At 40.3% G+C, this 24,302-nt stretch overlaps 1 protein-coding gene across 3 annotated transcripts in view; it reads left to right on the top strand.

Moving 5' to 3' along the window:
• The first annotated feature begins 2,916 nt into the window (after positions 1-2,916).
• The window catches only part of yem (yemanuclein), a 48,662-nt gene continuing 27,276 nt past the window's right edge, over positions 2,917-24,302 (top strand). For all 3 annotated transcript variants that reach the window (XM_065233475.1, XM_065233476.1, XM_065233477.1), the window contains exon 1: positions 2,917-3,577. In XM_065233475.1, the coding sequence (XP_065089547.1) occupies positions 3,305-3,577 (273 nt within the window). In that variant the 5' untranslated portion in view covers positions 2,917-3,304. The remainder of the gene's footprint in view (positions 3,578-24,302) is intronic.

The raw sequence follows: 24,302 nt of genomic DNA, 5'->3' as shown, positions 1-24,302 counted from the left end.
TTTTCTGCGTGATAGATGAATGTGAAACGTCATTTCAAATATAAGGACCGTACATAAATAATGATACAATTTGAAAGGGAATGGGGCTAATCACAAATTACGTCCCCATGGTAACTGAAATAAACACAAGTGTTCATCGGTTGGTACGACCATAGAGGTAACTTTAAGACCACTGGGTCCCGAAGAAAATCATTATTATTTTTGGCTCACTCAGTACCAGAACAACGGTCCCAAGCAGTCCCAAGCTATTTCACTCACCCCTGCATGTTCTGCATGAATCCACACACCCCTGATGTTATCTGTCAAACTTTCATAGCGAATCAAAACAAACATAGTGTAGTAATAGAATTTCAACTAGAATAGGGTACGTTAATCGTTTGCTTGGGACCAATAGGCTACTAAAGTGGTGAGCCAATTTAAAATCGTTAGTTTCGTACACACAAAAAATAATCGTTAATAAATTTAAAAAAACCATTGGTAAAATTAAAAGTTAGCGTTGGTTCTTTTTGGTAGAAAGTATTTAGCATTCAAAACTAAAGTCCCCTAACTGTCAATTCAAAAGTAGCTCTCTTTCTACTTTTAAAAGTTGAAACTTTCAAATCGAATTGTAGAACTGTCAAACTGAAAACCTATAGTTTTTAAATTGACGTATAACAAATTTTAATTCAAATGATAAGCATTTTAATCGCAATTACATACGTTTTTATCTTAAATTTGAATAAATTTTAAATCAATTACTTTTATTTTTTAAAAGAAATAACCAGGGAAATTCCTTTTATTCTAATTTATTTTTTATAATAATTATATTGTCCATTACAAAGCAGCAGAAGTGACGCTCCCGATGCTTTTACAGTATGAATTGTATTATTTTAAAGATTGTTGATCAAAGCTGGAATAATTTACTCCTGACGGACTCGGTGTGGGGGTACTTGAATGAAAGTGGCATCTTGATGGGGGTGGGAGTCGAGGTGGGAGTAAGGCCGTGGCCAGACACAACACGCGACGCGATGCGATGCGACTCACGCAAGGAATAATAATAAATAATAAGATTCTTTTGAATTGGTCGCGTCGCGTCGCGAATCGCGTCTACCCTGGCCGTACCCTAACCTTCCTTTCCGGCAAGACTGAGGCTGCTGAAAATTAAAACATCTCATTTAGAACAATCGGAAATTAATTGAAAATTATACCAAATTACCGTCAATTCCAGCACGCCATCATTGTCTCCATGTTATGATAGAGTTTATGATTCATCTAACATTGCTTCCTTCCGTTGGCTGCTTTGACGATCACCTGCAATCAGATGAAAATGAATTAGTGGTGGCGTACCACTTTTTGGGGAACCGATTCCAGTTCGAAAGAGATACCGACGGAAGAGTAATGTGGAAACGTAGAAAACACAGCAATATGGTTTATTTTTCACGCTTTCAAATTAAGCGGCAAACGAAGGTCAAGTGATGCCAAAATCTTCGCAATGACGAGGAAGTTTTGAAAGATCTGCGACTTTTATTTTAAAAAATTAACTTTTGAAATTACAAGTTGAAATTGAAAGAAACACTTTTAATCCGAAAAAAATGTTTTGATTTTGAATATTTTCGTTGTTAAAACTACGAAATTGGAGAAACTTTTAAATTTAAATTTCATTATTTTTATAGGAACAATTTTTGTTCTTTGTGTGTATTGATTGTTGGTACGACTGCACCACAAACGAAGTGACAGACGACTAACTGGCGAAGAAATCCATTTAAATAATGTGGTTCACTGTAATAGAATTTTCTAGGAAGCTTGTGCCATCATCCACCAGATGGGTTAGTTTTTTGTTTTGATTTGAACAAAGTTGATTTTGTGTACAATGATTCTTTGACAGTGTGCAAAGAGTGCGTATCATTTTGTCATTTTTTTTATGCATTTCAGTTTTGAGTAGAGTGAAAGAGATAGAACCAAAACATTCTAGCACATTTCGTGAAAATGCTAGTTCAATCCTGGGTACTGCGGAGTTGACCAATTTTATTTTACAAGCCAATGGAAAACTGCTTGAAAATTTTCTCAACTTTAAAACTGGTTTGCTCTTTCTCGGTTGATTCCCGTCAAAACCTCTGAGCCAGGAGTTCTCGAGCCCCCATGACTCTATCAAAGTTTGTTTACATACATGTTTCGCCAAAGTATTTTTTACTGTAATTGAAAACTCAGCTGCCTCATAAAAACTATGCGGGTTTTTATACTTTCATCACTGAGCCTGTTGGTTTTTACAGTTGAGCTTAAAATTAAGAATGTGTTATGAAAAAGTATAGATAATTTTTATGAGATTGCAATGCTTGACGGTAGATAAGAACAGTAACTGCATTTGCTGCTTGTGAATGTTTGGCTCCCGCTTGACAGTTCACACTGGCTCCCAAGTGACAAGCACCTTGAGTGAGTCCGCAGTACTCAAGTTCAATCTAGTAGTAGTGTTGTCATGTGGTACAATCCAGTAGTAGTGGTGTTGCCATGTGGTACACTGAAAAATTGCAATAGCAGGTTAGTCACCAAAGTTTTCGAGCCGCTCCGTCTGTCACTTCGTTTGTGACTGCACCCATTGATTTAACACGCGGCGACTCTTTATCCAGGATTCGCTCCTCAAGCCGCTGCCATAAAATACTACCAAATGTACACACCTGTATATAATCCTTATGAGCGGTGCGTTTCGACCGTCACCAAATGAGAATTTAACATAAGCGGGACAATAAAAAAAATAGATTATGTGACTTGCATTTCTTCATAAGCCAACTATTCAATTTATAGCAAACCGCGCAGCGATAAGAGCAATGACGCCCTTTGCAAATCCACACCTCGCCATAAAATCCGCCCAACATGACATCTCTGTCATGTTGCTCCGCTGCGAGCCGAGCGGTCATGTTTTATGCTGCGATGAACGAAACGAAGGAGAGGCCCCGCGTACGTCAAAAACGTCGAGTCGTGTGTGTAATGTAAATTTTTCAATCCCCCAAAGTTTGAACATTCGCGAGCGCTCAGTGCGATTCTGCAATGTGTATATTTCGTGTATTATTCTAGTGCGATTTGATTGCCCGTGTTATTTTTCCTGTAAAGTGCATTGATTGGCCCCGAAATCCTTACGAAGCAGTGCGTGTCCATTAGGGCCAAAAGTGAGAGTGAAAACGCAAGAATACGAATGTCGATACCTCCGTCGTCGTCCACTTTTGGCTGCTGCTGCTACTACTGCTGAAAAGCGGTCCTCGTCCTCGCCCCTACTGCTGCTGCTGGCGCTGTTTTGGGGTGCGAAAGGCAGGCTGCGAACAGAAGAACGAAAATGTCGGAAATGAAACGTGTGACACTGACGTCGATTAGTGATGTGGTGAGGAAGAGTCCTTTTGGCGGTGCACTGGATCAAAACACGGAGAGCATTTTCTCCGGTGCATTCGGCGGGGGTGGCGGATCGGCCTCTTCCGGCGGAGGAGGCGGCAAGAATGGCACCGCTGGCGGCAAGCCACGGAAAACCGTCCGGCTGGAGATGGCACTGTTCGAACCGACGGCGCAGAACTTCCCCGAGTTTAACTTCTCCAAACTGATGCATGAGGAGCAGGTGAGTGCGCGGCGGTGTGGTTGTGGAGGAAGAAAGGGTGAAAGGGATGGCGCGCGGAATGATGCTCCGAGGGGCTCGTGGAAGGTGTTGTTTTGTTATTGGCGTTTTGGGGGCATTCGGTTCGAGATTGTGATTGTTCAGCGAATAACGAATTTTGACTTGAATCTAATTTTTGTGTGATGTGTTTGAGTATTGTTATGCAGCCGATTCGGTACAGAGTTTCGAAATTCAATTCTTGTTATAATGAAATTGTGGAATGTGTTGCTAACAGACTGATTTGCCATTAAAACAGTACCGTGCGTGACCGAAATCCGTACAGCACCGAAATCCGTACACCCTGTTGAATTTGATTATTTATATGCATCATAACAATGTAAATATTATACATGAATACATATTCATGTTCATTCATGCATTAGCTTCATGTTAACGTCAACAATTAAGCAGTATGTCATGCAATTAAAATAAGAAAAATAAAAACCTTATCACGTGTCGGGCATTTCTGTCAATCGGTTGCGTTCTTAACGATTTTCTAAGAAAATCTCTCGGATTTACTTCCAGTTGTTAAGCGTATTTAAGTGATTTTTGAAAGTAGTTTCCTGAAGGTCAATCGGAAAGGTAAGTGTTTATCATTTTATATCTCAATGCTAAGCAATGGATCATTCATATGGTATTTATTTATCAAAATTAGTACTGTACGGATTTCGATCCATATATAACAGCTGATTCTAAATCCGTACACTTGTGCATTAACAATGACGATTCTACTTTATCCAATGTTTTTCAGCAGATCATGGAAGCTAAATACATGCCGGAGGATTTGGAGAAGACTGTGGCAATGATGCGTGCGGGAAAATCTTACCGAGAAGCATCCAGGGATTTTGCCGTTCCATTCACCACCATGATGCCGTATTGAATCGCTACTCTCTTATTTTATTCATATTGTAAATGTTAGATTATTAATATCTTTTAATGAAGAGCGTCAAGAACCAGCCGAAAAGTAAAACAACGCAGCTCCCCTACAGGATACACCAACACGCATATTCAAATTAGGGACCATGCATAAATGACGTAGCATTTGAGGGGGGAGGTGAGGGTTTCAGAATTTGTGACCAGCCATGTATTGGATATAGCCAAATACGCTACGGGGGAGGGGGGAGGAGTATAAAATTGATCAAAAATATGCTACGTCATTGTTAGATGCTCCCTTACAGAGAGCAGACAGAAATGGGCCAGAGAGCATTCCCAGCAGTAGCTACCAGCGAGGAATGACCGGAAATACACATGAAAGTAGTGCGGGCGAAAATTGATAAAGAGAACGCAAAGAAACAAAGGATTGAGGAACGACAAAAGAAAAAGGTTGAGCGAGAGAGGAAGAGGAGGAAGAAAAGGAAGAAGAGGAAAGAAAGTTCCCTAATAAACAAATACCATGAACGAACTATCCCACAAATGGTTTGGATGATACCCCGAACACGTCGTTAAGCTCTCTATTATGGTTATTTTTATTAGGGTTGGAAGCAAGAAAGCATTATAACTTGAAAAGGCAATGGTAACAATGGAGGAGAAGCAGAAGAAAGCTGTGGAAAAGAAGCAATGAAAGATCTGCATTTTTATGATTATTACTCTCTTGACGTATTAAATTAAATTAAGTTATAGTCGTTATTTTACCTATTTTAATTTTCATACACAAAACGAAAAACTAATCCTTGATGTCAGTTCATTGTCTGTTTTTGTTGGTTTCAAAGATGGTTGTATTTTTTTTTACTTATCCGCCATTATAGGGCTTACATCTTAGGAACCGGTTAGATTATCGCTTGATGCCAGTGGGTTGGTGGAGCGTTTCCATTATCGTTGTATTAAAGATCTTTCGGCAGTCTTATCTTCAGTTTGCTATTATTGATTCGACAACATTGTCCAGGCTACACAGCCCAGTTTAGTCCCGGTTAATAATGTTTTGTAGCGTTGATCTGGAGTACCCCCAAGTTCCAAAGTATGGCGCATCTTGCACGTTATCACATGTCAAATTTCCAAAACCTCGAAGTTGTGATCGGAGGAAAACTCCAGTAAGAATATTTAACCCAAAGCACTGGTATAGAATAAAATTTGGAGGAAATGAATCCTTAAACATGATATTAGTTAGCATAAAAATCCAGAACAGTCACCTTCTTAAATAAAAAGCAATCAGTTACCTCTCCTTTGAATCGATTGGAGTATCAATTAATCTAACGCTAATTAGTTAAAAAAGTAAAAGTAAAAAAAAATGAACCTTTGACGAATGATTCTTATGTAAAATCGTGCGCTGAATTCAACAATGTAGTCGAAAAAAATGTCAGTAGGATAGTTTTCGAGATACAGCTAAAAATGAAAATTCACTTTAAACAAGTTTGATTACAATAATAAAAATATCTCCGGTTCTAATGAGATTATATCAATTATTTTAACGCTAAATTAGAGGTAAGACATTTTTTCGTTCGATCAATTGAACATCAATTGTCAGTGAGATTGATGGTATTGTTGTTAGTTAATAGTTTTTTTTTAAGTTTTCCTAAGAAAAATTGAATTACTGCTAAGTTTTTAAGCAATGTAAATTAAAATGTTTATGGTGGTTCTACCATTATTCTCACGGAAAAATAGTGTTATAACGATCGAAATAAAATTTTATCACGTTTAATTTGGCGTTAAAATAATTAATATCACTTCATTGCAGCCAGAGATATTTGTGCTTTAGTTTTTTTTAAAGTGAGAATTCATTTTTTAGCTAGGGAAGGAGGGGCATAGTGAACAGGCCTATGCCTCTCTTACCCCTATATCTCCAAAACTATCATACTGAGATTTTTTTGGACTACATTTTTGGATTCAGCGCATGATTTTACATGGGAAATGACCATCAGCGTACAAAGTTCAAATATGCTGTAAACTAGTGTATTTAAACGAATATAGCTGTTTTGGACTCTTACCCAAGCAACTAAAAAAAAAATTCTTTATTCAAGATAGCAACATGTTTTTTTAACATTGATTTGGATCGATTTACATTCATGTACGGATTTTTAATTCATGACTGTACGGATTTTGATTCATCCTCAACACAGTGTACGGATTTCGATTCAAAACTGTACGGATTTTGATTCAATCGTAGAACGCTGTACGGATTTTGATTCAAGATATGTGCAATTTAAATCCTTTTTTCTAATAATTAAAGGTAATTTTAAGACCTGGTGTTTGCAAATATTAGAAAAATAAAGATAAATGTAAAGGAAAAAGATGTGGTACAGACCTTAATGTGATAGTATTATTTAATATTGACCATTAATGATTTTCTCGTGCTTAGGTGTACGGATTTCGGTCCCGCACGGTAAAGCTCTTAAAAAGTTGTAAATAAGGTTATTAAAAAAAACTATGTCTATTTCATTTGTCGACCACCAACAACACTTAAAAGAGTTCAAAGAACTTTGAAAGTCAAGTTATAACCTCTTAATAATTTATATATTAGGTTTTGAATAGTGAGTTCCATTATTTATTTATTTAACTTTAGAGATATGTTGATTACAAAAAGACGATAAAAGTGATGTTTGAGATATAAATTTTCATTTCACGATATTGCTTTTTGAGTCAGAATTTATCTTTGAGTAACTCTAAAAAAATCTTGAAAAGATTCCAACACAAGTTCTACAACATATTTATCTAAACAAATGCTCAGCAGTTCTATTCCTAAAACTGATAATAAGAATCAAGACCATTTTTCAAAAGGCCATGGTTCCCAACAATTCAAAATATGCATTTCATTTGTCTTTGATTTAGTTAATTCCATTCTGTAATTACCTATATAATAGAACTCACAGAATTCAGACCACCAAAGTCGGTTGAATTTTATCGGGTTTTGAAAAGCATAGAAGGTAAATATTTCAAATGACCGTTACACGTAAGAAATCAATAAAAAATCGACATTTTTTTATTATTAAATGGAGTTAACTTAACAAAGTTTGCAAAAACTCTGCAATATTTTTTTTTTAATTTTTTACTGATTTTTAAACTTTAATCGAACAGCGAAGGCCTGGATTAGTGGAAAGGATCCAAAAAGGTGGCGTATTACAAGCAAGTTACTGCTTTATTTGAATGTTAGGAATACTTACTGAGCGAGGTTAAGTCAAGAGCCTCAAAGACACAGAATTCACGAAGCTTTATTAGATGATTTATGAACATAAATTAAAAAAAAAATCAATGATGTTCCTGAAGAACGAAGCGGACGAATTCTGAGACAAGTTCAGAGACCAAATCCATTAAAAAAATAAAAATCCATTTCCGTAGAAGCTAAACGCTGTTAGTTGTTGCTAAATTTAATTTGCTTATGGGAATGTGTGCCTCTTAATAGATGTTACACCTAATTGTGCTTGCCAAAATTTAATCTTCGAGTAGATTAGTGCTCGAGTCTCCTCGATGCAGCTGTGTCCAACAAAAAATCAATCCCTTGAGCACATTGGAGCGCCTTTGAGTAAATCCAAGAATGGTTAATAGTTAAGCTGGGGTTAGACAAGGCATGCCATTGATCAACACAGTTAAATTGAAGAGTTGAGCTTGTTTCAACTTTTTTCAATTCGAGTGAGTTGATCAAGTCAGTTGAATGACATGGTTTCAACTGAGTTGATCAATTGACTTGCCTTGTCTAAACCCAGCTTTAAGAGAAGATGGTGATTTTAGTCTGAACACTTCTAGATTGTTCCTTATTGTGTTCTTAACAGCTTTATTAGCTCAGAGAACAAACTAAATGAAAATTCCGAATAATGGTTCTGCTTGGGAGATTTTTTTTTTTACTGCTTGGAGTAGCACTTTTATGATTGAATAATGATTCAAATATACGTAGACAAGCATTGACAGCACAGAGTGGCTTTGATGCTCTTCAGATTCTGATGAACGCTTCAGGGAGGAGTTTCTCCCGAAAGCCATCGACTCAGTCAAAGATACGACGCCAACTTTCTGGTGGGAGTTTCAACCGGATTCAGACTTCCCTGGTGGAGGTGGGGTTTAATATGTCCACACGCCAGACAGTCCAACGATCGGACAAATGGAGAGAAGTATGAAGTCTGGCGAAAAGCAGTGACGACCGGAGAACACCTGTAAAAGCTGGGGCGCTTTCGATGGTAGGAAATCGCACACCAGTGAAGATTCTACCTTCGAACATGGTCCGAGAGGTCATCGATGTCAGTTAAGAAATCAAACATGGTAAACAACCACTGATAAAACTACTACATCCAGATGGTGGCCTTTGTATGGACACCAATCCCCTTACGCCCTTCTGTGCGGTTCGGATTGCATAATCAATGCGTACCTTATAGAGTTCGATCAGTTCTACGAAGGTTATTGCAAACATCCGGTCACTTTACACTTCACCGGGACTTTTTCTCCGCCAAGCCTATAAAATTTATACATTTAATGTTCTATTTCAAGCGCTGGGCTACCAGGTTCGTATCCGAGAGCTAAACCTATCTTTCAACCAACTCATCGATCTCGACTTTCAGGAGCTCACCTTCAAGCCCAAAAGCTAACCAATCAACCAACTCACCGATCTCGACTTTCAGGAGCTCACCTTCAAGCCCAACAGCTAACCAATCAACAGCTTACAATTCCACTTAACCTCCTTCGGTTGTGATTTCAGCCGCCCCAAATCGATCTACCCACGTTTTCAACGTTCCCTTCACTTCCTCCTTCAGGGTCTTGCTCTCCCCACTAATCACATCCCGCATCGGCATTATGACCAGTAACAGTCCCTTCATGGTCATCTATTCAATCAGCTCCCGGAACGATGCCACCCCCTTCCCAACTTAGACCGAACTATTTTGAAACACCCAAGCCTTCCACACCAGATCCTTGAACAGTTCGATCGTCTTGAGTGGAGGTTCTCCGATCGCGAAGTCTTCCAGTAGCGACTGCAGTACCATCCGGAAGAATTCCAGTGTCACCCCCAGATTACAGTTGTACTTGCCAACGGTCATCGCCTTGATGACCTCGCTCATCCCGCAAGCATACCGCGTTGACTTTAGACCGGTTTTTAGCTAATCTTTTGAAAATATGTGCGCTGTTAGGAATCCTAGGCAGAACTTCGCCGGCAATTCACGGTTGAAGTTATGAAAGCGAAATTTGGATTGTGTCAACAACAATGATTAACATTTTGACACATGCACAGAGTAGGTGCAGATATAGTACAGTGTTACCAGTAACTTTAAATATCATAACCATGGGTGCCAATACAAGTGCCCAGGTGTGCCCATCTGTATTTTTAGCACACTGTGCGGAGTGACCAACCCCTTGTGTATTTCAGAGAATATTTTCTCGGAAGCTTTAGGAAAATATTTAAGAGAGTTTTTACTAGAACTCCCAAGAGTGAAGGGGATTCCAGGATTCGTGAATAATACCAGGGGAAGCGAATTTTTAGGGTATAGTTCTAAAATAATTCTGCGAAGATCCCTCCCCTTGGCTAGTTTTTGCACCTTTTTGTTGGTGGGCGGGCTTAATTTCATGCTTTATAGTTGAGTGTTGGAGACGGTAGGTTTATGGTCGCCGTTGCTAGCTCATGCCGCGATAGAATGGCGTCATGGGCAGATAATGGGGATTACTAAGCCTCCCCTCTCTGATGAACCACTGCGTGAGAAAACCAAAGATCTAGTCCAGCAGTGATAGTATCACACTTGTTACTCCTTTGTTTGAGAGCCGCGTCGTAGTACTCTTACGTACAGGCACTGACGTTGGGTGCGATACTGGCGGGTTTTGCCGCAAATCAATCTTATTTTATTTATTTTTACGCAGATAAATTTATTTGGGTTTACACGGGAATTATACAATTGAAATATTTCAGAAAGTGCCCAACCGTGCTCCTTCTATTTGCGTGACAAGCTTTCATTGTTGTTTTCATTGAGGTATTACTCTGGGAACAATGTTAAACACCATTTTTGTACATGGTATTTTTGCCTTACTATCTTGAAACAATACACACGAAATCCAGTGTTCGAGCTGCCAACATAGGCTAGTCCTTCTGTTGTATTGTCAAAGATAGAAGCAAAATTTATTCAAATAGGTCAAGTCTTGAAAACTAAGCTATCACGCAGCTCCAGCTTGATACTCAATAAAAAAAATCGATTAAAAATCGGGGAAAATATACCTCCTTTCCCAGAACATAAATTGTAAACCTTGGAAACTTTCCTAAGGTATTTATCTGTGATAAATTTTCAAAAATCTTTCAAGGATGATTATTAACTTTGAAAAATGCAAAGTAAATTTTAAGAGGATTTTAAAAAGGATTCTAGGGAAGACACCAAGATACATCAGAGAAGAATACCAAAGTACAGACTACGAAAATCTCTTGTAAAGTTAAGTGCTCTGAGGATCGATTTCTTCATCTCCGCTTAAATCTTAAGCCAGGTTTACTTATATAGTTCTGGATAGACCTGGAATTAGGACCTAACAGCTTTTGTAAACAATGACTTCTCTTGATGATTCCTAGAAATTTAAGGCTCACCCACGCTAACCAACATCCTCATCGAGTAGGGAAAAACTTCCCCTATCCGATGGTTAGGTTGGTCTGCGTGGACGTGCCTTGAATTCCTAGAAATCATCGATAGAAGTCGTTGTTTACAAAAACTGTTACGCCCTAATTCCTGCTCTATCTAGAGTTAAACTTAGCTCAACACATACGAGCGTCGCTTTTGATTATTGTTTAAATTCAGCTCCGAAACAATTTTGGAAATAATTCGAACATAATTGAGAGTGCATTTTAACGAGAGTTCTGAGAAGAATTCTATGATGATTGGATGAGGATTATAGGTTCAATTCTAGTAAGAATTCAAAATTAGATCTGAAATTTGGCTTAAGGGAGCTCTGATGAAAATTCCATGAAAATCCCGTGTACTTCAATGCGGATAGTTCTAAAAGAATTCTGGGGTGATTTCTGAAGATACTTCCAAGAGTATTCTAAAGAGTTCGAAATAAATTCCGCGAAGAATTCCAATGGAATTCAAAGGAATTCTGAGAAGAGTTTCAAAGTTATTCTGTGATGGATTTTTGTTTTGAGAAATCTGAGAAAATACTATGGGAATTCTAAGGAGAATACGAATTGAACTTCCCATTGAATGCAGGGGAGAAGTCCAAGATTTTTCTAAGCAGAAATTTCTGAGGTTAATTGCATGAAAATTCTAAGGAGAATTCAAATAAATTTAAAATGGATTCAGGGGGTTCCTAGAAGAATTAATAAAAAACCGAAAATAATCTACTTTAACTCATTTAACTTCATGCGCGAATTTAACGATTTACACAGTCGGAGATCCTTAACGTCAAATATCAGACTTGAAGTACAGATTTTATACGATAGATGATTAAAGATTAAGATTAAATTATAGAGTTGATAGCTCCGTTATAGTACGGCAGTGAGGAAATTGTATATACAAAGTAGAAAGCGAGCAAAGGACAATTTTGAGGAAGGTGCGAATCGGGTAGTTGTTTACGTCAGATGACGATAGATAGAACTGTTTCCGCACATCGGAGGTTCATGAACTAATCGGCAATCATCCCTTTTGCCAGTGGTGGCAGGGGGAAACACCCATCACCATCCTTCATTAACGGATGAGCTTGGTAAAGGAGAACTTCCACTCGATTCGTACCTTCCTCAAAATTGTCCTTTGTTCTACTTTCTACTTTCTATATGCAAAATTCACACTGCCTTACTATAACGGAACTATCAACTCTTTACTTTCATCTCCTCATCTATCGTATAAAATGTCCTCTTTAATTATGATATTTGATGTTAAGCATTTCCAACTACGAAAATAATCTATTTCCAAGAATTTTGTTGATTGTTCTGCAAAGAATTTCAAGAATGCAATATTATTTTTGTAAATGCTTATTTGCCTCTAAATTTAAGAGAAGAGGAATTATTCTAAAAAAAAGTCCTTAAGATCATACTGAAGAAATTCTGTGAAAAGTTCTTAACGAATTATCAAAGTTATCTACCTGGATATATCAAATGACCTCTCACCCCAGCAGGCCTGGGTTCAATCCCAGTCGGCGCCGCCGGGATGTTCCGAGGCATAACATCTCTGATCACGCCTTCCTTCGGATGGGAAGTAAAGCCGTTGGTCCCCGGTTCATGATTTGATGGGTCGATAGGTAGGGTCCAGGTGTGGGAGCTGCCTTCCTGGCACGTCGGTAGCATTGGTGCTCAGCACGGAAACAAGATCGACGGAAAAAACAAACCAAAGGAAAAAAAAAGATATATCAAATATTTTAAGATTTCGAACGCAGAATCAAATTCAAGCTCATAAAAAAATGGGAATTACTCTCATGTATAACGCAAGCAAACGTAAATTATTCAAAGCACTTCAAATGCTCTTCACAGGAGATTCCGTTGTGAGATTCGATTAAATTAGAGGAATTTATAAAATTTGATTTTAAGTTCCATGACAAAAAGTTTATTTCAATATCAAACCGTATTTGAATTTCTAAGTTACCATATAAATGGTTACTTGTTAAGTATTTACAAGTCACTATTTGCTCACTATTTCCGTTATTTTAGTCACTAAAGTCACTACTTTTATATCGCATCAGCACTACCAGCCCTGAAATCGGCGATGGAAGTCAAAAGTGACAGTTACGTTATATCGAGGTAAACCTGTACCACTTTAGTTTCTTGAGCAAAGCTTCTTTAAATTACGCTATCTACAATTTTGTAGAAGGTTTCATCACGATATAATCAATTTTTAGAACCACCCTATTTGCCACTTTCACAAAAATTTCCCGGATTTCCCAGTCCGAAAACTGTATTCCCAGTTCTTCCGAAAGCTTCCAAGAAAATATAACTAATATAACTTCCATATACACTCTGGACTGCGAAAAGTTCTCCATCATTCTTTTGAAACTCATCAAGACATGTATCGATCTGTTTCCTTGAATTAAGCTAAAAACCCTGAAAATTCCACTCATAGTTCTAAACACTAGTATTGAAATGTAGGAGTTAGTCATAAATGTTGATCTTCCAATAAATCGAAGATTCTTTTTATCGCTTTCATACACAAACTAAAACCGTCCCATCGAATCGCATCGACCTACCCCTCGTTCCGCACAAAATACACGGATTTTTTCCGTTCTACTGGCGACGTGAAAAAATAACCTGCCTTTTCGAACAGCGAAGCAATGACCGCCCGTCCGTCCTCTTCGTCATGGATGCCACATACTACTGTATAGAAATTATTTCGACGCAAACGAAATTGTATTCGGCGGGGTGTCCGCCGGGGGCATAGCCCTAGTGCTATGCCTTCTTCCTTTCTTGGGTGCATCCATCCATCCATCCATACAATCATCCACAAACGACACTTCCCCTTGTATTGAACACTCCTGCCTGCTCTGACGGCGGGCTTGCGTTGGAAGTTGAACCGTAACGGTGGTACTATAAATGATATGTATGTTGATAAATACAAGATTCTAGACCACGATGGCACACAGGAGTGTTTGATTTCGATCTGCGGGGAAAATACAAAGCGATCCATTTTGAAATTCCCTTCGATATTCAAAGAACGCATGACATTCAGAGAGATATGACGTATCAATTGATTGTTGAAACTTCTTTGTTGTTCAACGGACTTCTTAGTTTTATTTATTTTAAAATTTTCAAATTTTGAATGTTGGCATCATGAATCATCGCAGTTAGCCATGTAATCGTTTGGTTACTACGGTGGTTGGGGAAGGATGCCTAGATTTGATCGCCCATCTAGCATCCTTTGATGGTGTCTTTTTTGTTTTGATTCCCTTTTGTTAATCACCTTCTTCGGTTCTGAATGGTGCGTGTGCATCATCTCGCCGATGAAGGTCGTTCGTGCGTGAGTGTGACCGATGGGGATGGAAGTCGCGATTAGGAGAATGCGTGCAGATTTTTCTCTTCTCTCTCTATGTTTCTTCTCCCAGCTTTCTCGCGTTCGTTTCTTCGTTCGTTCGTCCCGCGCGCGTTGCTCGCATCACATCGTGCACGCTGTTTACGTGCCATTGTGCGGGTCGGGTATGTCGGTCGCGGTCGTCCCGTCTCGTCGGTATCTACAATTTGTTCATTTCACACGTTTTTCGCTCTCGCGCCTTCCACCGTCCATTTGTGGTTGCTTTTCGATTTGCAGCGATGCGAGGGTGGATAATGATTTTCTTCTTCTGTCCCGTCCTGATTCCTATGCGTTGCATCCGCGCGTGGTTGATTTATTGCGAGACAGTAGAATTAGGGGAATAATTATTGAAGGATTGTGGGATGGAAAATGGTGATATTTTAAGACTTACGTCTGTGCAACAACTGGTTGAAGGATGTATCATCAATTGTCATGTAAAATTGGTAACACCCGGATGTATTCTAGATTCGGAATTGTGTTGCTTCAAGAATCTTTGAAATTACAGTTTCTCTGAGATTTTCTCCAGAAAATGAGATATGTTCACAAGATCAATACAATCAGAACTTAAATATTTAGTGGTCGAACTTTGGAAAATTTCCTATAATCCATATTTTAAACAGAATCAGTGAAAAATTTGTTTGTATGTAGAAAATTTTCAAAGCTCTTGGAGTTGGATGACTGCTGGGAATTCTTCTTAAAACATTCCTATAATTCCATGAGTTTTGCTTTGAGGATTACCTTCAGACGAATTTTATGGAGAATTCATGGTAAGGGTACATTTTCAAATAGACGTATCTGATTATGTAAACAAATATTCAAGCACCAATCTATCGAAAGTTTCCACTCCCTAATAATGCGTGGGCGAGCTAAGTAGTCGTTGGAATTTTTGTTTACAGTGTCTACTTATTTAAAAAGTCATCCTTGATGATTAGAATCACATGGTAATTCTGAAGATAATCCCATGGAGATTGTAAAGAAAGATGCGAGACAAGACAAAGCACTTCCCAAGTAACAATTTTGGTTTTATGAGGGTTCTGTAGACCATGATTTGAACTTGTTGAATTCTATAAAACCTCTATAAAGCTTGCAATGTTACTTGGGTTATCATTCTTAATCCGAGTTAGCAAAACTCCCAGTGGCGTTTCCTTAACCTCAATCTACCTGTGCACCAACTCTCAAAACATAAACAATTATCAAAATATTGCTTGCAACGGATAGATATCAAGTAAACTAGAAGATTAAGTGTATATTTTTCAACCGATTCGAGTTTGAATATGGCATTAAATCTGGTTTTGAAAGTTAGTGCACAGGTAAAAAGTGAGGTTACGGGACGCCACTGAAAAGTCCAGGAGAATTTCAAAGAAACTGTCAGACGAATACAAAACAAATGAGAGATTGAATTAAATTTGGTGTAGAATGAATACAATTGAAATCTAAGATCGAGCCAAAAACTGGTACACTTACCCTACGTAAAAAATGTGAAAACGATTTTTATGCGGTATTTTTGTTATGTAGGCCTACTTTTTGAAAATTAATAACGAAAGAGAAAGTCGATGAAGAGAATCGATCAAAGTCACTTACACCCCTTTCCTTCTAATCCCTTATCAATTAATGATTCACATTTTTGCAAAAATTTGGCCATTTTGGATCTTGTAAAATGTTCAAAATGGCGGACGAACCAGCCCAAGGCTGAAAGTCACTTTAATAAAGAAAAAAATGTTCAAAATGGCGTCTTTGAAGTTTTTCAAATTATAGCACAGATCGGAATGACGTATGAGAAAAAGTTGTAGAGAAAATATATTATTATTTATACAGAGTTTTGGCACTTTTCAGCAAAAAATATGGAAAATTTCACCTGCCCCCGGCTGTCTTAAGGCCCTGTGGATCTCATTCGTCAGTTAACTTACATCCTAATTTATTTGCTTCAGTCGGATCAGTTATGATGATTCAGGAACCGCCGGACAATACTACTGGTTCCAAGAATCACTGCTTTCTGAATGCTGTTCAGGTCTCTTCGTAGTTCCAACTCTTCAAGGGAACGTAAACGGGTACGGAGAACAATTCCGGTCGCCACAGATGCCACATCGGCTTCAACTCCTCCACCAAATCGTGGTACTTCAGTGTCTTAATCGAGAACGTTGACTGAACATTGCGATTTTACGGTACAGCGATATCGATGAGGGTTACCCGCTTCATCCTTTTGTCGTAAACCACAATGTCAGGGCGATTGGCACGAATGTGGACGTCCGTAATGATCTCGCGATTCCAGTACTGCTTGATGCAACTATTTTCCAGTACCGGATATGGCAGGTACTTGTAGTAGGGTACGTACTGGTTCACCAAGTTGTGCTTTTCGTGTAAGTTGTTGGTGCACAATCTTAGCGACATCGTTGTGACGACCGAGATACGCTACTACTGCCAACGCTTGGCAACCAGCATGGCAACATGTTCGATCGTACACCGGTCTTCTACTTCTTCGTGCAATATGTACCGACGGTAGTTCTTCGTCGCAATAACCCGATCCTGGATGGCTACCATGAAACCTTCAGTCTCTGAGAAGAGTTCACCTCGCACAAGCCACGTATTTTTGTCGACATGCGCTGAACCCGTGGTCTGCCTCACAAACAGCACGGTAGACTTCGTGCCGGTTCTGGCTTTCTACGAAGTAGCTCCGCAACTGCTGAATCTGGGAAACACATAGCGCTTGGATATCAGTGATGCCTCTTCCTCCATCATTACGTGGCAAAGGGGCTCTCTCGACGGCCGACTTTGGGTGATGCATGCGATGCTTAGTGAACGCCACTCGTACAGCTCGTCGTTCTATCGCCTCCAAGTCTGTTTTGGTCCACTTGATCACCGCAAAGCTGAAGGTCAACAGGGGCACGGCAAACGTGTTTATCGCCTTTATTTTGTTGCCGACAGGAACGATTGATTCGATACAAGAACTTTTCCTGTAGCTCCTTCTTGATCGTTGTATGGCGAATCCCTTTCAGTTGCATCCCTGGTACTTGTAGGTTTCGCCTTCAACCATATTCCGAATCTCCTGCTGTTCGTTGATGCGGAAACTACCAGTATCCACACTACTTGACCCAGACGGATATTGACTGTTCGACATTTATCGACTCCAAACTCCATCCGGATGTCATTACTGAACACCGTTACAAGCTGCAAGAGACGGTGCAGCTTCTCCACTGTTTCCGCAAACAGCTTCAAGTCGTCCATGTAGAAGGTGTGGGTAACATTTGTACTTCGTCCTCCACTTTTCAAATGGTAGCCATAGTTGCATTGGTTGAGTGCCCTGCTGAGCGGACTAAAGGTATCGCCTTGGAAAATCCCCCTTCTGTTCTGAACCGTAACACCACTGCTCCGTTAGTAACATGTAGAGATGTACTCCACATTCCTGTTGCGTGCTGGATAAGCCTGATGACTCCATCGTCCACCTTGTACAATTGCAGTACCTTGAGGAGGTACTAATGCGGTACTGAGTCGTACGCCTTCCTGTAGTCGATGTACGCCATGCTCAGGTTTCTCTTTTTCTGGCTCGCCTGACCGATGATGACCTGATCTTTGCAGCCTTGAGTGTTTCGCCGGCAGCCCTTCTGTTCTTCGGCCATAAAGTTGTTTACATTGCAATGGTTCTGTATCTTCCGATGTATTACTGATGAGAGCTCTTTGTACAGGCTCGAGAGACATGTTATTGGCCTGTACTTGGCTGGATTATCCTTGTTTTGGTCCTTGGGCAGAAGATAGGTTACCCCTCTGGTAATGAATTCTGGTAGCTGTTGGGGGTCTTCTAGTATCGTATTGAAGCATTCCGCCATACGCCCCCGAATATCCTGGGCGTTTATAACGACCGTGGGCATACTTACAATTCCATTACTCCTATCCTCTTCCTCTGCCAACCACATCCCATCACTGTTATGTTGAACAGGATTCTCCCACAGATCGACCCAAAACTGTGTTACATTACTATAGTCGGTTTTGTTGTTACGGATGTGATTGTAGAACTCCCTTTCGTTAGTGTTGAACATTCGATTTTCCTTCTTCCGCTTCGAACTTTCTCCATAACGTCGCATGTGCTTAGCAAGAGCACTCAACCGCTGTACATGGGTGTCGAGGACATCAGTAATATCGGCTTCAGTGAGGTCATGGAGCTCTGTGGGCTTGACAATTTCAGCAACGTGACGAACTAGCCTCGATGATCGGTTTCCCCCTTGTACTGTGTCAACCGACCAACCTTAATCCGAAGTGTGACGATTCGACCCTCCAGGCGTCGCATCCATACGGGTTTTTGTGCGTTGGGACGTATACGACTTTTGCCGTCTCCTTGCGGGTACGTCCGCAATCCCAACGTTTCTACCACGGCCATATGAACTGCTGGTCCTCAAGGTTCTCAACGTCTTCCATCGCGGTAGAAGAACAGCAGCAATGTGTGCAGTTCATTCTTCGTGTGCGATCGCTTATATATATTCGCTGAGTGAGCATGGGTCACTCACTCTCAAATTTCCAGCAACACGATCCCAGCAATCGTTCTTCGCGAGCGATGCCACTCGTAGAAGAATACACCCGGATTGATCCTCTTCATGAAGAGCATCATTGCTATTATCGTTCATGAACGAGGCTTTGTGTGGTTATTTGTGAATACGAGTAAAGGGTGTCCACGATGAAATTGCCACACTATGAAATTGCTCTAACTTTTTAACCGTTGGGTAGAATTTAATGAAAATTTGGGTGGATTTAGTTCATAGTGCATTATTTACATCCTGCAAGTTTTAAAGTCCTGTGATCAAAACTCGCGGAAATGGAGTCGAAAGAACAGCTCGTGCGTGATAAAATCTTGCGCATTCATCACGAGAACAAGGATCTCTCGCATCGTTCCATCGCTAAAACGTTGGGAATCGCGAATTCCACGGTGTCGCGAGTGATTAAGCGGTTCGAGGAACGGTTGACCACCGATCGGAAGCCCAGAAGTGAAGGAAAAAGTATTCCGTATAACACCAAAAATCACAATCGCGTAGTTGGGGCCTTCAACCGAAATCCGAACGCCTCCGTTAGGGATGTGGCTAAGAAGCTGCACCTAAGCCGAAGTTTTGTCCAGAAGGCCAAAACTAAGGCTGGGCTTCGAACGTTCAAGGTACAAAAGGCCCCTAATCGCGACGAGAAGCAGAACAAGTCCGCCAAAACCCGTGCCAGGAAGTTGTACCTCAACATGCTGACGAAAGTTGAATGCTGCATCATGGACGACGAAACATATGTGAAGGCCGACTTCAAACAGATCCCCGGCAACCTGTTTTTCACGGCCAAGGATAAGTTCAGCGTTCCGGAGCATGTCCGCACTCAGAAGATGTCTAAATTTGCGAAGAAATTCCTGGTTTGGCAAGCCATCTGCACGTGCGGGAAGCGGAGTGCACCTTTCGTGACCCAGGACACAATGAACGGACAGGTGTACATAAAAGAGTGCCTCCAGAAGCGGCTGCTTCCTCTCCTGAAGGCCCACAACGTCCCAACAATCTTCTGGCCGGATTTGGCCTCATGCCAATACTCCAAGGACGTGCTGAAGTGGTATGCGGACAATAAGGTCAATTTCGTGCCGAAAATGTTCAACCCTCCCAACACTCCGGAGCTCCGCCCCATCGAGAAGTACTGGGCGATTATGAAGCAGCACCTTCTTAAACGACCTAAGGTAGTGAAGACAGTCGAGGAACTGAAGAAAGTATGGGTTTACATGCAAAAAACGGTTGATTCACAGGTTGTGCAGAATCTTATGGCCGGGGTTAAGGCCAAGGTGCGGGCATTTGCGTATGGACTGTAAATAAAATACGAGTAAAATGGTAAAATGAAGTTTAATAGTTATTTCTCAATCCCTGAAAATTTGATGGCAATCGGATGAAAACTCGAATTTTGCGAATCAATTTTGTGTGTGGCAATTTCATCGTGGACACCCTTTATATTGATTTTTATAGTGGGTTTACGTGAGCTAGTGCAAAAGGGAACATTTTTTGTTTCATTTACACAAACATTAATGAGAAACATCGTTAGAGAATAAATAGCTTCCAGACGGAGACACGTTGTCAATGCCAGTACGCTTCGTGCGACATCATTCGAGTATATTCAAATATTGTTCGTGAGGATCAAAGCAAGAGGATCGCGTTGATGCGAAAAACAATTCGCATCGTCATGAAGACTAAAGCATACGAAGAACGCTCTCCACCGCTCGCGATGCGAACGACGAAGAGAAGAAGAGCACGTAGCCCGAAGGTTTGAGTGGTGCATCGGCACTCACACTCTTCATTCACCGAGCATTATTTATGATTTCCTTTTCCGTAGGCATCCACATCATTCAAGACTTTTGCTGAGATACCGATACCGAGTGCCGTCACACACGAGGAACGAATATAAGATAAATGAAGCGAATATCAGTAACCTTGCCTCCAAGTGCTGTGGCAAAATATCCTCGTTGAGAATGCTTACTGCACTCGTTAACCAGTAGGAATACTGCAGTTTTGATATCCTGTGCCGGGACATGGGGTCCGTCCCTTGGAACTGAGTAGCCGCCTGCGTCCATTCGAAAAGCTAGCTCGTCCCGTAGTTGCTGTCGTTGCTGGTCTACTGCTTGTCCAGGAGCGGTTGGCTCCTCCGTTGACGTGTTTACCGCTGCAATCTGCTCACGTTTCTCACTCGCAAATGATGCATTTAGCCCAACAGAACTCCTTCTCGACGTATCGCTCCATAGTTCCCTCCGCATTTCTAGCTTGATGCACTCTACGTCGGCCGGTGCGAGCAAGTTGTGTGACATGATTGCTCGTTGCCTTGTATATAACTTCTACCACTTCTACCATACAACTCGTTCCGGTCAAGCTGGTCGGCAAATCGAGGGAACCGCTGGTACCCCTAACCTCGAGATAGCCGCTAACGTTAGTTTTAAGTATTTTTTTGTGATCTAAACAATAAATATCGGCTCCGCAAAGCTACAGCAAATGAGACTGGACAAATAATTTCCATACAGTCTATAAACGGGTGTTTGCTTTGAGCACAAATCCCCAGCAGACGGACAATTTTACCACCATTTGAAAGCTCCTTTAACGTAGTTTTAGATTAATTTGACCTCGTCTGCATCAATAAGAGACACTCAAGTCCAAAATATGAGGAAAATTGAAGAGAATTTATTAATAACTCATCGTATTCAAATGATGCAGGTATAGTATTTTCTAGAAAGCGGTGTATTTTAGTTTGACAAACAACTTTGTAGAACATTTTGAAGACCTTAAATGAAAGAAATTATGTGTTTTGGTAGTCCGTCCTCAAACAACCCTCACCATCTTGATTTAGGCAAAATATACGACTTTCATGTCTTCAGCAACGTTGTTTGTAATAATTTTTACGTAGGATTACGTCCTTCGGCAACATATCGGGGGTGAATTTAAAAAAAAAACGCGTAACGAAAAGTGGTAAGGTTTTGTCCACTTTTAACTCTGTCAATAGCTGATGGACTTTAATTCGAAACAAGGCAATCAATTGGAAATTTCTCTACGAATCTGCTAAAATGAACACTTTATCAATTTCCAAAAGGTCACTTTTGGAAATTACACAAATGTCCAACTGCTGCAATGGTGACACCACCGATTGCCTTCAGAAAGCTTTTTCCCTAACAAAGATTTCAAAATCGAATTCCATCCGGTCTCGGCAAACGGTATTTATTCAATCACTGCGTGTGGGCGAGTGATGGCGAAAGGTTCCCAGCAAGCAACTAGCTATCAAGGCTGCCCTCAAGAGTCTTCGATTCACCGAAGAAGGAGGAAGAAGCCGCACCGCTACTGATCGGATTCAGTTGCTCGTCGTAAGTCGCTATGGGTCATCTATGTAAAGCGCGTCGCCCTCGTTCCAAACAACATTCAACTCGCCAGCCTCATCCGTGTTGTTCTTTTCTGGACCACCATAAATTATTGTTGTTTAAAAGATAGCTTTCATTGAACGTTCGCTCTCCTTGCAGCCAGTCACATCAAAGATCTTTGGAATTTACCCAGCAACCAAACGTTTGTGGTCAAATGCGTAACTGTTTTAAAATGGTACATACAACAGTATTGAAGTGGGAATTGCTCCAATCAACTTTCGCTTTTTATTATCTATTGAATAAACCAAACCGTGCGTTTTTTGCAAAAACTAGGCGTTTCCGTGATGGGAAAATGTGGTTTCCCTATATTAATAACGATAACGTAATCCTACGTCAAATCTACGGTCGTGTCTTGGATACAACCTCTTACTTTTTTATGTTGTTACTGAAGATAAATCCACAACAGAATTATCATGTTCAAAGAGTAAAAATAACTAATGAGGAAGATAAAGTTAGTTCTATTGTGAAATATTTTTTAATTACCGAGAAGGTCCTCTGGTGCACTTCAATTTATTCTATTCTTAAACATTTTATTGATAAAGGAATTTGAAAATTCCAGGTTTTTTTTTCAGGTTAAAGTAAATTTCCTGAAGATTCCAGGATTTCCGGGATTTTACAGTTATTAGACAACCTGTAAAGCGTAAGTCTTTCATCGTCTCCTGGGCTGTTACGCCCTAACAGGAACATAACGCCTTACCTCAACAGGGTGACAAGTGAACCGGCAAACAAATCGGAAAATCCGGGAATTCGAAGACACCGGAAAAAAAAACCGTGAATTTCGATAACAAATGGGGGGGGAACCAGATTCTGGACCTTTGAACAATTTCAAGACCCTTGAACTGGACAAGATTTGCAGGATACATTTTCTTTGATGAACTGAATATTGAGAGAATTTTGAAGAGATTTTAGAATGAATTCTGGAGATTGTTCGCCGCAACAGCCCCTTGTACCGGTTACCAGTAATGGTAGCTAACACGCCACATCCCATCAAACGGTCGATGCGGGAAGCACAAACCGTCGAATGCGATGAGATGAGAAATATAGAGAGAGGGACAATGAGAAGCATTGGTATGCAATACGAGATTAAGGAGAACATAAACAGAACTGATTGGATAGCTAATGATAGTGTTGTTTGAAAATCTTCGAATTGATGTCGTAAAATTACAGTGAAATAATTTGAATTTATGAGGCTAGATATTATAATTAAAAGTACTCTGTTGTAACTAGTTAAAAAACCATAAACGGAGACTGAATTGTAAGTAGAAAGCCTACAATTTATTAGAAAACCTATCCTAAAATAAAACTAATTTCTAGCTTTAAGCTGATACACACTTATTGCTGAGTGGTTTATTGCTGAAAGAACTCCGAGAAAATCTGTCGCAACAGATTCTTAAAGAATTCAACCGTAGTAACATGGATTTCCCGTCGAATGTTCGCAAATACGATTGCGAACGAGGGTTATTGAGAAGGTAAATGCCAACCTCCAGACCAAAGGAGACGATCAGGTGTCGAATCAGTCATCGGACAATTCGTTCAAAGCGTCGATTGTGGACAACGGTGGAGGTGAGGATCGCGAATGTGGTGGATGTGAGCGGTCAAATGACGCTGAGCGGTTTATGGTTCAGTGCCAGAACTGTAACAGGTAGTACCATTTTTCGTGTGCCAATGTCAACACTGCTACGGTACGTACAACTAGTTTTTCTTGCACGACCTGCGTTCCTCGTCTTCCTGGCCCAGGACTGAGTATTGCCAGTGGAATTTCGAGCACGTCTAGCGCTCACAGGGCTAGAGCAGGTCGTGAGTTAAATCGTCTGGAAGAAGAGCGCAGGCTAATGGATGAGCTGAGGCAGGAGAAGATCATCATGGAGAGAGCGTTGAACGAGAAGGAACTTCGAGAAAAGCTCGAGCCTGGCAAGCAGTTTATTGC

Source organism: Ochlerotatus camptorhynchus, unplaced genomic scaffold (assembly GCF_037179485.1).
Source record: "Ochlerotatus camptorhynchus isolate MF236.1 unplaced genomic scaffold, CSIRO-AGI_Acam_v1.1 ptg000402l, whole genome shotgun sequence".
NCBI lineage: Eukaryota > Metazoa > Arthropoda > Insecta > Diptera > Culicidae > Ochlerotatus > Ochlerotatus camptorhynchus.
Note: the sequence above shows the minus strand (reverse complement) of the source record. Positions and strands in the feature narration are given on the sequence as shown.